At 49.0% G+C, this 10,319-nt stretch overlaps 1 protein-coding gene across 3 annotated transcripts; it reads right to left on the bottom strand.

Moving 5' to 3' along the window:
- Positions 1–4,040: 4,040 nt before the first annotated feature.
- On the bottom strand, positions 4,041–9,725 carry KLHL38 (kelch like family member 38). Of its 3 annotated transcripts, XM_070391877.1 has the most exons (5): positions 9,542–9,725; positions 8,969–9,076; positions 7,516–8,869; positions 5,937–6,042; positions 4,041–5,061 (listed from the first exon to the last, which is right to left on the bottom strand). In XM_070391877.1, the coding sequence occupies exons 3-5, from the start codon at positions 8,866–8,868 to the stop codon at positions 4,772–4,774; spliced, it is 1,749 nt and encodes a 582-aa protein (XP_070247978.1). In that variant the 5' UTR covers position 8,869; positions 8,969–9,076; positions 9,542–9,725; the 3' UTR covers positions 4,041–4,771. The 3 variants fall into 3 exon arrangements, with proteins under 3 accessions (XP_070247978.1, XP_070247976.1, XP_070247979.1); XM_070391875.1 differs by having other exon boundaries at positions 7,516–9,076; XM_070391878.1 differs by lacking the exon at positions 9,542–9,725 and having other exon boundaries at positions 8,969–9,108.
- Between the last annotated feature and the right edge of the window lie 594 nt (positions 9,726–10,319).

Here is a 10,319-nt window from a genome sequence, read left to right as displayed (position 1 = left end):
TACAAACAGGCTCTTTGCAGATATGATAAGGTAAGGATCAAGACGAGATCACACTGGACAAGGATGGGCCCTAAATCCAATCAGAGATAGAAGAGAGCACACAGAGAAGGCCATGTGATGATGGAGGTATAACCCAGAGTGATGCAGTTACAAGTCAAGGATGGCAATGTTTTCAGGAGCCACCAGGAGCTGGAAGACACAAGGAAGGACCCTCCCTTAGAGCCTTCAGAGGGAGCACAGCCCTGCCGACACCTTGATGTTGGACTTCCAGCCTCCAGAACAGGGAGAGAATACGTTTCTGTTTTTTAAGCCACCAAATCTGTGGTAGTTTGTTATGGCTGTGCACTTGGGGCTCGTCTTGAATAGGGTTCCAGGGCAAATAGCAATGCAATCATCTTCCTGTCACATCTCATACTCTAGGATCTATTTTTCATTGTTGTCAGATGGATCCACATTAATCCTTTTGAAAGGTTAGATACCACCTGTTCCTACCTGATTTAAACCCCAATGTTTAAATCCGATAAGGCCTGTTTTCATCGAGAGCAGGCCGGACACTCCAGTGGTGTTTAGGACCCATTTACTTATGCATCCACTTATTCATTCCACAAATATGTCAGCATTGTCTGTGTGCCAGGTACTGACGGAACTTGGCCTAGTGGTTCATAGGGAACCAGGCTCTTAACATTGCCCCCAAAAGAGCTTCCCTTCAGTTTCATTCAACAAGTCTCTATGGTGCTACAATGTGAAAGGAGCTGGAATAAAGGGAGGGAGGGGACAAAGGTTGGAGAAGGCTCCACAGAGGAAACAAAGGCCTGGGGAGGCAGGGAAAGGCATCATAGCAGAGGGAATAGCATATGCAAAGGCACAGAGGCATGGACATGCAAAGCATGTTGGAGCGAGGCACGGGGTGACAGACATCCTAAGAAGGACAACGAGTTGGAGTAAAACCTGTCACAGTCCTTGTCCTCTGAGGCATTATCATTTTTTTTATAGGTAGCAAAAGTAAATTCAGCTTTTTTGGTATCTTTGGTTTTAAAGATGTGGATACTGGGGACTTTCTGTTGTTCACCAGAGAGAGTGGATGCAGAAGAGGCAGGGTCACAACAAAGAGGCCACCTGGAGGGGACACCGGAGGCTCCAGGTCAGGAGGTTCACCTTCAGAGCCACCACTGCTCATGGGGAGAGTGTCAGGAAGGGTCTGAAGGGGGTGGGGCCAGCATGCCACAACTCCGTCCTGCCGGGGCCATGCTGCCCTGCCAGGGGATGGCCACGTCTCGGTCAGGGAATGGCCTGCTGGCCGGACTTCTCCCCAGGACGCCTGCTGGGAGTCAGGTCCGGGCTGGGAGAGTTTTCCAGGGCCCCTCTTCTCACTCGCTCCGCTGCAGCTTCTGCCGTCTGTCACTATTGCTCTGTCGGGCTCCTGTCCTGTCATGGTTTATGTTGGGATGGGGAGTTTGATATTTTCATTAGTGTTTTTTCTTGCTTAGACCTCTCTCTGCTTCATTTCCCCCTTCCCTTGTTGCCTGTTGAAATGATTCATCAGGAGAGTTGACATTTTTTAACTTAAAATGTTTTAGTTTAACTGCTGCCGGCTAAATATATTTTGACCTCAGCTCTGTCCTGTGGCTCTCTGCTCAGCTGGGGAGACCAAGGAAGCCTGGTGCCAAAAGCTTCTCTCTTTTTTTTTTGGACTGAATCCTTCTCAGCAGATCGGAAAGGATGCTGCGTGTCCTGAGGGTTGTTTTGCAACCAGTTCAGATAGTGGCTTGGCCAGCGGGATGCCCAGCTGTGTGAATGTACCTGCCACAGAGGTGTCTTATCTGATTCCCGGAGCTGGCCAGCCACGTGTCCAAAAGGGTCTGGCCCTGGCGCCATCTTTCTTTATAGAACCCAGTGGGCAATTTACAGAGTTGTTCTGTGCCCCAGGGAGACTTGGACAAGCTCTGAGTAGCCACTAAGGCTGGCAGCTTATTAAGTACTGGATGGAGACGGAGGGAGAGACAGGGTGTTAGCAAGTCTCTGACGGAAGGACTTTTGGAGATCCCAGAAGGCATTTAATGACAGCAAGAAGTCCACTTTTTAAAAAAAACATATTTCTAATTGATTTCAGAGAGGAAGTGAGAAGGGAGAGAGATAGAAACATCGATGAGATGCATGGATCGGCTGCCTCCTGCACACCCCCTACTGGGGATCGAGTGTGCAACCTGGGCATATGCCCCAACTGGGAGTTGAATTGCAACCTCCTGTTCATAGGTTGATGCTCAATCTTTGAGCTACACTGCTGGGCAAGAGTCCCGCTTTTAATGTGGGGCAAATAGGATCCTTTTCAGACAAAGCTCTTTTTATCCTCCAGGCTTGAGCAAGGCAGGCCATGCCTCTTAGTCCCCCACCCAGACTCACCAAACTCAGTTCAGGATGGTAAAGGGACAGAAAAGAGAGGACAGGATCAAATCTGAGTAGAGGATCTGGGCTGCTTCAACTGGTGCCTTCAAACACGACTCTTTGTAGATCCAGTCTTGATATTCATTGACTAATTATTAATCCACTCACCATATACTTATTGAAAATCTATATGTATGTGGCTAATACTGAGACTAGCCCTGGGAATGCAGAGAAAAGGGCAGATGTAAGGGTCTAGGCCAGTGGTTCTCAACCTTGGCTGCACATTAGAATCACCTGGGAATCTTCTTAAAATTCTGATTTCTGGGCCCCATCCTCTGGAAATTCTGTTTCTTTGTTATGGGGTGGGGTCACAACATTAGTAACAAAGAAACATAATTTCCAGAGAATGGGGCCCAGAAATCAGGATTTTAAAAAGATTCCCAGGTGATTCTAATGTGCAGCCAAGGTTGAGAACCACTGGTCTAGAGGGAAAGACAGTAATTATAAATAGGGTAAGAGTCTCAAAGATAAAAATACAGAAAGTAGCCCTAGCCGCTTTGGCTCAGTGGATAGAGTGTTGGCCTGCAGATCAAAGGGTCCTGGGTTCAATTCCAGTCAAGGACACGTACCTTGGTTGCAGGCTTCTCCCCAGCCTGGGCCCTGGTTGTGGTTCATGCAGGAGGCAACCAATTGATGTGTTTCTCTCACATCGATGCTTCTCTCTGTCTTTCCCTCTCTCTTCCTCTCTCCCTAAAAATCAATGGGAAAATTATCCTTGGGTGAAGATTAAAAAAAAAAAATACAGAAAGTATAAGAGACAATGGGAACATTTAATGAGAGAGCTGACCCAGGCTGGGGTACGGGGAGTGGGGGAGGGGGAAGGGGTGGGTACATGAAAGGTCTCCTTGATTCAGTGACTTTTACCAAATCTGGTGTGTAAGGTATAAATGGAAATTAGGTCAGGTGAAGAGGTGAGAGAGGTGTGTACTAGGCAGGGGCAATTCCAAGTGCAAAGGCCCTCAGACAAGAAAGAGGGGGTGGAAATAATAAAGATCTCTTGAGCAAGGGTTGGGAGAGGCTTCTATCACACATGAAAAGTCCAGAGCATGGGCCTGTGGTGCCAGACTCAGGGCAGCAAGACTCGTTCCAGGTGCTCCCATAGGTGGGGAGAGGACTTTGCATACACCGCTGGGCTGGGACAGGGCTGGCCGGGACAGGATGGGTATGGGACCCGCATATGAAGGTCTTCAGTGCCCACAGATGAGCAGTGAGGTGGTTTTGACTGCACCTTATAATGACCTAGGATGCTTTTCAAAACTACAGAGCTCTGGGCCCCGCCTCTGAGAATCCCCATCTGTCCCTCTCCACTGGGGATCAGTCCCATGTTCAAACATCTTCCCAGGTGATTGTAATGTGCCTCCAGCTTCCGCTTATTCCTGCGCCCGGACTGGGCCCAGCGTGGGAGGCACTTTGAGATAAAGAAGGCCACAGGGAAAGTCAGCCCCAGCACTGGGAGGGCAGTAATTGCTGTAATCTCTGAAGGAATTTGTTGGCTTTCCTCAGAAGAGCAATTCTCATAACATTTACCAAAATGAAAATCCTGATTAATTCTGCAGGTTTATAGCTCCCCAGAGGCTGGAGAAAAAACATCTCTTGGCAACAGAAGCAAACTTTATTCTGGCAGCACAGACAATGCTGCACATACTTTCTGGAATTCCAGCGCACCGCATCCCTGGCCTCGGGGACACTCAGCCATGGCCACTGCTCATGCTGCCACCAGACCAAGGGCTTCCAGGGGCTCTTCGCCCTCCTGTTCCCAGTCGCCATGGTGTTCGGGCAGATGTGGCTTTTGTCAGCCCAGCATGTCTTCCTTTGGGGAACCACTTCTATGCCATTAAGTGCCGTCCAGATAGGTTGTCCACGATCATTAACCCCACCTCTGCCTGTAGGGACGCCATCCAGGACTAGCCAGTTATGGAAGTATGATCCCAAGAGGTTGCATGGAATTCAAAAAGGGCCAAACAGCATTGTTTACTTCTTTTTAGGGTTAATATATGGATAATGGTTAATATATGGATAAAGTTTCTCCTGAAGATGCTAAGCTAGAAAATGTGAGTCTGGATTTGTCCTCACACTGTGTGGAGAACAAAGCCAGAGAGGGAGGGAGGGTGGGAGAGAGAAAGAGAGAGAGAGAGAGAGAGAGAGAGAGAGAGAATGAGAGAGAATTTTGCCAACAATAGGCCTGGTTCCAGGCCTCCAGCTCTGGAGCTTTGAGTCTCGTGAGCTCTGGCTGCGCCTGTTTAGGGTTAAGCTTTTTGGAGTTGGGTTCTGTCTCTTGCAACAAGAACGTCTGGACTAACACAGCCGGTTTTTTGGTTTCTCATCGACCTCAGGAGAAGGTGGAGGCGTGGGGAATGCACTGGAGAGTGAGGCAGGCGTGGTCAAAGAGTTTGTGAGGCAGCTGTCCCTGCGAGGTCCAGGTGTCCGTCTCGGGGTCGTAGCAGTCAAAGGAGGCCGAGTCCTCGATGTGGCAGTCCGTGGTCAGCCGCCGGCCGCCCGTCACGTAGAGCTTGTTCCCCATCACCGCGGCCCCGTGGTGCATCCTCCGGTCTTTCATGTCCGCACATTTGACAAATTTGTTGGACTGAGGGTCATAAGCCAGAATCCTCCTTGTGTAACCTGAAAGCCAAGTGTACAGCAGCAAGGTCAGCATTGCTCATCTGGGAGTGGAGGTCAGCGGTCTGGGTACGTGTCTGATCTCTGCCCTCGCCTAACACTGAGGCTGGAATCTGAACTACAGCGTGGAACGTTAACCTGTACCCTGCCCAAGGTTTAGTGTGCAGCAGGGATGGGGTTTGGCCTCTGCATCCCTAACCCCAAGTTAAGGTGGCACATGGCCCGTTTTCGATGGGGAGCAGCCTCCTGATTCCAGTGACTTTCTCAGCCTCACTGGCTTCTTCATCCCGCTCACATGCCCACTCCAGAGCTACAACAATCCAAAGAAGGAACCTTTGGGAACTCATGGGTCCCCACAACAGCCTTATCAGGTGGGGCCCTCTGAGGATCTCCATTTTACAGATGAGCAAACTGAGGCACAACAGAGTAATAACTTGACAAAGAGCATCCAGCCAGGGAGTGGCAGAGGCAGGATGTGAACCCAGATCTGTCAGACCCCCAAACCAGTCCTCTTAACCACGACACTACGCTGTGATTACAGAGGAATGATCCATCAGTAGCTAATGTTAACAAGAGCAAATGTGTTTTGAGTATTTGCCACGTGTCTGGGACCACGCCACGTGCTTTCAATACGTGAGTATGTTTTATTATCACAACAACTCTGTGAAATAAGGCATTATTTCATTCCTGTTTACAGAAAATGACAGGGAGAAACTTCTGGAGGGGAAAAGAACTTTGTCAAGTTGTCCACACTCCCTCAGCCAGAGGGATGTGATTTTACAGACAGTCTTGGAGAACAACGTCGGTCTATTAGTGACCCTTTTTCCATGGCAGATGCCAAGTTGTGCCCAGCCTGGCGATCCTCTGCTCAGACTCACCTCCCACGATGACAATCCGCTCCCCAAGCACCACTGCAGGGGCACACACATTCTTGATCATTCTCGTCTCCATTTTGAACCACGTGTTTCTGGAAATGTGATAAACCTGAGGGGGAGATATAATCATGGCGCTGTATTTTAAAGTGGTATTTTCAAAAGACAGAAGTAGTAATGAAGCCCCGGAAGGTGTGGCTCAGTTGGTTGAGCATCTTCCCATGCACCGAGACGTTCAATTCCCTGTCAGGGCACATGCCTGGTTTGTGGGCTCAATCCCCAATGGGGTGTGTGTAAGAGGCAACCGATCGATGATTGATGTTTCTCTCTCCATCAATGTTTCTCTCTCCCTCTCCTTTCCTCTCTCTCTAAAATCAATAAAAACACATTTTAAAAAAACATGGTCCTCTTTAAAAAGTAGTAATGAAAGGGTGAAATGGGAGAGATTTTTCCAATTTTTAGAATGTAGGTATATTACTATCAATAAAAAATATAATTAAATAACGGAAAGAAGAATATTGCTAGAAATTGGTCTTCATGTGACCCCCATGAAATCAGAGGCTGTGTTTCTATAAAATGGACCAAGAGTTATGCATTGTAGCATGTGCTTGCTTCCCTTGCTGGGGACAATTTTTTCTTTTAATGAGAAATGGAGCAACTTGGATGGTCATGAAACCAGTGCTTTTTCGGTTATTTTTATTTCTAGCTCATGTTTAAATGTCTAATTGTTCCAGTGTATCCGAGAGGGTCTTGGAGCCAAGAGCAAGTCTGGGGCTACGTGAGGAAGGCTCTTGGGCAGCTCATGCTTGAGAGTCATTAGAACCATAGGCAAAAGGAAGCAGAGGAAAGGCAAACAGAGCACAGAGATGTCTGCACTTGGAAACAGCAAATCAGGATCCCCAGAACTTGTTTTCCTGGTAATTTTATCATTTTAAAGTTCAAACATCAAATGTAAATTAGTTCATTACTGGCAGAATTTAGCACAAGAGAGATAGGACGGACTTCATATATAAAAAAAAAGGAACAAAAATATTCATTTATATAGGAAAATGGCCCAGTATTATTCACTGGGAATTCTTTCTGTGTAAAATATAATCGCCATTATATAAAGGCCTTATTATTTTTTAAAAATCAGTTTACCAAATTTTATCATCACAGCCATCCAATGAAGTAGGTAATATTATTAACCCCCATTTTTCAGATTAGACATTGATGTTCAGAGAGGTTAAGTGACATTCCCAAAGTCACACAGCTAGAGTGAGAAGAAGAGCTGGTCTGGTTGAGTCCAGAGTCCATGTTCTTCACCTTTACATTCATGGTTGTATCTGATGTACCTTTGTATATATGAACCTTACACAAAATAATTCATAAATGGATAAAATCTTGTTGAAATTAAACTTCCTTCCTCCCTCTCTTTCTTCCTTCTTTTCCTTATCTTCCCCCGCCCCCCCACCGCCGCTTCCCTGCAGATGACAAGTGTATATGTGTGTGTTATGCGAGTATTTATATGTGTGTGTTTGTGTGTGTGCATGTGGCGGGGGTACACACTTATGCACTTACATGATGAGAAGGACCAGCCACTTACCTGGATAAGGCGCACAGGGTTCTGCATAATGTCCTCTCCCCCAAAAAGGTAGAGTCTTTGGTCTTTCACAGCAACTGCAGGGTGCAGAACCCCCACTGGCATGCTGGCCATATTCTCCCAGGCGTTGCAGATGCTGTCATATCTCTCCATGGAGCCCAAGACCTCCTGCCCTTCTCCAATCCCCCCGATGGAGAAGATGAAGTTCTTATGGGAGGTGCTTCTGTGGGAGTAGCGGGCCGCCAGCATGGGCTGTCCCAGCCTCCACTGATTGAGTTTCAGGGAGAAGATGTAGACGTGGCGACTGGGCTCACTCTTCTCTGTGCCCACGGCCATGCCTCCCAGCACATAGACGCTGCGGTGCAAGGCAACGGCTGCAGCCTTGTAGAGCCGGGTGGGGAGTTTGGCGAGGCTCCGCCATTGGCCTGTCTGTCTATGGTACAGCAGAACATCCCTCGTGGTCTGCTGGTTGTCCTTCCTCCCACCCAAGAGGATGAGGAAGTCTTGGTAAGAGTTCCTTGGGGGCACGTGCCATGGAGGTTGGAGGTCTGGGGCACTGGTGGTGCCATACAAAGAAAACATCTGCCTCCTGGCCATCTCCAAGATGATCTGGCATGAGGGCGAGGACTGAAGGAGGGCATCATTGGCGATGAAGTGGTGGAAGAAGGCCGGGTGGATGTACGGAAGCCTGACGAGCTTGAACAGTTCCTGCATGTATCGCTTCCGGGTCTGGAGGTCATGCTTGACCCAACCCATAAAGGCCTCAAACACCTTTTCCTCCTCCCCGCACAGCCCATCGTCCCCCAGGTAGTCTCTCAATTCCAAGGCGCAGAGCTCCTTCAGGTCAGCGGATGCGGCCACCTCTGGGAAGTACGTCAGGGCCACCTCCCTGGCCGTCTTCTTGAGGGTCTCGCAGCTGAGGATCTCCGAGAGTCTGATCATGCCCAGGCAGTTGCTGGGGGTCAGCTGGCTCTGCAGGTAGGAGGAGCAGGCCTCAAAGAGCTTGGGGTACTGCAGCATGGAGGCAGCCTCCAGCAAGGGCAGAACGTTCTCAGCCGTGATGGGCACCTCCCCCGTGTACACATACAGGACGAGCTGCTCCAGGGTCGTGGAGTCGATGCCTCTCAGCTGGACCTTGGCCTCCCCGCTCTCCCGGAAGTTGCTGCAGAACATGGCCCGGAAGTAGGGGCTGCTGGAGGCCAGCACGTTTCGGTGGCAGGGGACCTCCCAGGCCCCAACACAGATGATTACATCAGTCAGGATTCTGCTTTGTCTTAAGTCATTGAGCTGCCTCAACAAGTCAGAGGAGAAGTCATGGTCTTTGAAGAGCAGCCCATCTGCTGACTCCTTGTCCATCCTGCAAAGAAGTGGGGTGAAGGGGAGTTCCAAGAGGGAGCATGTGCTGGAGGGTTTAGCTGTTGCAGCTCGGAGACTTAGAGCATCTGTGTCCACTCACCAGTGCGTGTGGGTATCGCCAAGAATATCGCTTAGTGAAGATTGCAGAGGGAGGCCACCCACACTCCAGACCGCACAGCTGACACCTCTCTTTTTGGTTATGATTGCTCTGAAAGGTAACAGGCAAATAACATCTTCAGATAATCTGAGAAAAAAAAACAAGCAAACAAAAACAACAAAGGTTGTAGGAAGTTACTGATTGTCGGGGTCTGAAATGTTAGCCGGAAGCAAAATAAACAGCCCGTGCACTTGACCAGCGGAAGTCTGTGCGCCTTTCTCCAGATTCTCAGCCTTCTGTTATTTAGTGAATGCATCTCAGCATCTTTCTGGGTGTTAGTCATTCCCCACGCTTGTCATTCGGGGGGGTGTGGCCCTCTGGTAACCAGACAGAAATGAGGGATGAAAAGGGACTTCTGCAATACATTTATTGAAACATGACTTCACAAATTCGTTAGGGTTTTGTTTTAAAGATGGGATAAATAGAAAGCAGAGCCCCAATAATACCCTGGGCGGGGTGTATTGCTCGACACCTGGCAGTCCACCTGCAGGAGAGGGAAACGTTAGAGACATTTACCTTGTTTGGCTGCAGTGATAGCCACCGATGCCTCGTCCGACTGGTCCCGCCGGAGTTTCCACCTCTGGCTCCAAGTGAAACCATAAACCTGGGCCTTTCCTTCAGTTGACAAATGGTTGGTCCTGGGAGAGTTCTGGATTTGTTTATGCTAAAGGCGCTTTCACAGTTTTCTAGAGCTTTGTGACAGAACTGCTGGGCAGGGAGACGGTGTATACATTCCAGAGCTAAGAATAGCTGCATATGTATTTTCCACTGTTGGGACATGTGACTTTCCAGTTGCCTTTTGCAGCAACCCCAGGGCTGGCAGGGCCGCGCATGCCCACATGCCTTGTTTCCTTGGCAAGTGTTTACATAAATAGATCTGAAGGGACGGCTTCTCTCAGAGAAGACTTTGCTGCCTGCTTGGAAACATCCTGAAGTGCCTGGGAATTCTAGATGTTTGTAAACAGGTTGCTGGGGCCTGGGATCTTTACTGACGATAGTTCTGGGCACGTAGAAGGTGGTGGATGGTCACAAGGGAAGCCAGAATGTGGGGTGCTGTTTAATGGGTTTCTATTTCCACCGGAGTGCAGGATCATTGGCGAAGGCTGTGATTGCCTCCTCCAGGCTCTGAGATGATGAGATCCATGACAAAAGCTGTTTTGAATATGTGTGAAGCATCCCAGGGCTTCCAGACTCTGGGAGACCAAACCTTTGTTGGCTCTCCTGACCCTAGAGGCTTCTGTCTTCAAGTGGTGAGGGCAGCTGTGCTCTTCAGCATCATACTGCCTCTCCCAGA

The sequence above is a fragment of the Myotis yumanensis genome, unplaced genomic scaffold (assembly GCF_028538775.1).
Source record: "Myotis yumanensis isolate MYYU_CA2020_CCGP unplaced genomic scaffold, mMyoYum1.0.hap1 SCAF_15, whole genome shotgun sequence".
NCBI classification, from domain to species: domain Eukaryota; kingdom Metazoa; phylum Chordata; class Mammalia; order Chiroptera; family Vespertilionidae; genus Myotis; species Myotis yumanensis.
This window is presented reverse-complemented; position numbering and strand designations above follow the sequence as displayed.